The sequence below is a fragment of the Seriola dumerili genome, unplaced genomic scaffold (assembly GCF_002260705.1).
Source record: "Seriola dumerili isolate Sdu_G_001 unplaced genomic scaffold, Sdu_1.0 BDQW01024274.1, whole genome shotgun sequence".
In the NCBI taxonomy this organism is placed as follows: Eukaryota; Metazoa; Chordata; class Actinopteri; order Carangiformes; family Carangidae; genus Seriola; species Seriola dumerili.
This window is the reverse complement of record NW_019198529.1, coordinates 1-1,751: the sequence shown is the minus strand read 5'-3', so window position 1 is coordinate 1,751 and position 1,751 is coordinate 1. Positions and strand designations below refer to the sequence as shown.

The window sequence follows — 1,751 nt, the reverse complement described above, 5'->3', positions numbered from 1 at the left end:
CCCTCCTCCCCCTCCTCCCCCCTCAGGTGCAGAACCTGTCTGGTGGCGAGCTGCAGAGAGTCGCCCTCACTCTGTGTTTGGGGAAACCAGCTGATGTTTATCTGATCGACGAGCCCTCGGCTTACCTGGACTCCGAGCAGAGGTTGATGGCCGCCAGGGTCATCAAGAGGTCAGACGCGGCTCCTCTTCGCCACTCAGTTCCCTCCCTCACTTTCCTTCACACCCTCACTGTCTGACTCGTGTCCGTCCGCAGGTACATCCTCCACGCCAAGAAGACGGCGTTCGTGGTGGAGCACGACTTCATCATGGCGACCTACCTGGCCGACAGAGTCATCGTGTTCGACGGTATTCCCTCCAAGAAGACTGCAGCTAACACGTAAGACAGAGAGAGACTTTTATTTTGTTAAATACTCACAACATGAACCAAACACTTCCTGAAGAGAAACTGAATTTCTTCTTCTTCTTCTTCAGGCCTCAGAGTCTGTTGGCGGGAATGAACCGCTTCCTGTCGCTGCTGGAAATCACATTCAGGAGAGACCCGAACAACTTCAGGCCACGTATCAACAAGCTCAACTCCATCAAGGTATTCACACCTGTGAATTATAACATCATATATAATGTATATGAGACAGATTTTAAAGATACAAGCATCACTTCAGTTGAGGGATTAAAGGTCTGTATTAACTACAAATCACATACTTAACATCAAAACTACCGTCCTGTGTTGTAGAAATCTGATGCTAATAATATAATAATAATAATAATGTTAATTTTTTCCAGATACTGAAACTTTACATGAAAAACAAAACAGAATAGAGCAGGACATAAATTCAAACATTAAAATCATGAACATTTATTTGTTCAGTGTTTTTCTGTCGGCTGCTGTGAAATATGAAAATATATTAACAGACGCTTGAAACTTGCATCATTACGAGTTTAATCAATCGCATCAATCTGCAGCTCCAGCCGGTTTAGGTTGATGTGTCCAGCTCGTGCTGCAGCTCTGACCATCAGTTGAAATGGTTTAGTGTGTGAACCTTCGCTGACCTCTGCTGGTGACGTGTGGGAACTACAACAACACAGTAATCAGGATTTAAAGGGTTTAAAATTAGAAGAAAAACAAAACGTCACAAACAGCAACAAAATAGAACAATACAGCAGGTAAAGCAGCAATAAATAGATAAAATGGTGATTATCAGACACCGAACACAGCCACAGGAGATCAGAGTGCACTGTTGATCAAGCACGAGCAGCAGAGTAGATGATGTGTTTCTGTACACACTGACCTTTGACCTTTGTTTCCTCCAGGACACCGAACAGAAGAAGAGTGGAAACTATTTCTTCCTGGACGACTGAGCCGACGTCCAAACAGCAGTTATGTTAAAAATCATAAGAAGCAGAGAGAGAGAGAAAAAACCCCATCAGCCTTTATGTACCGGGCTGCGTTCAATAGCCAGCAATGTTGTGAAACGTTGAAAATAAAAAGTGCATTGCATTCTGTGTCCGTCAGCCTGAACATACTGGGCTGAATTCACAAGCCAGCGACATTGTGGAACATTAAGCAGCGTATTTTAACACTCATGCATTTACAGCAACTGATAATAAACTGATTATATCTGATCCCAGAACTGTTCGTCTCTTCATTCGTCATGTCTTAACAGTGTGTGGTGTGTTCAGGAACACTTAGAAATACTGTGTAAAAGCCTGAAGTAATATTAAAACGTCTCTAAATTAATTTACAAAACTCTTGT

General features: G+C 42.9%; 1 protein-coding gene across 1 annotated transcript; it reads left to right on the top strand.

The window, feature by feature from the left end:
* The first annotated feature begins 32 nt into the window (after nucleotides 1–32).
* LOC111240220 (ATP-binding cassette sub-family E member 1-like) lies at nucleotides 33–1,620 on the top strand. Its single transcript, XM_022770188.1, has 4 exons — nucleotides 33–169; nucleotides 254–376; nucleotides 472–583; nucleotides 1,309–1,620. Exons 1-4 carry the CDS (start codon nucleotides 147–149, stop codon nucleotides 1,354–1,356), a joined length of 306 nt encoding a protein of 101 aa, XP_022625909.1. The 5' UTR covers nucleotides 33–146; the 3' UTR covers nucleotides 1,357–1,620.
* Nucleotides 1,621–1,751: the final 131 nt, after the last annotated feature.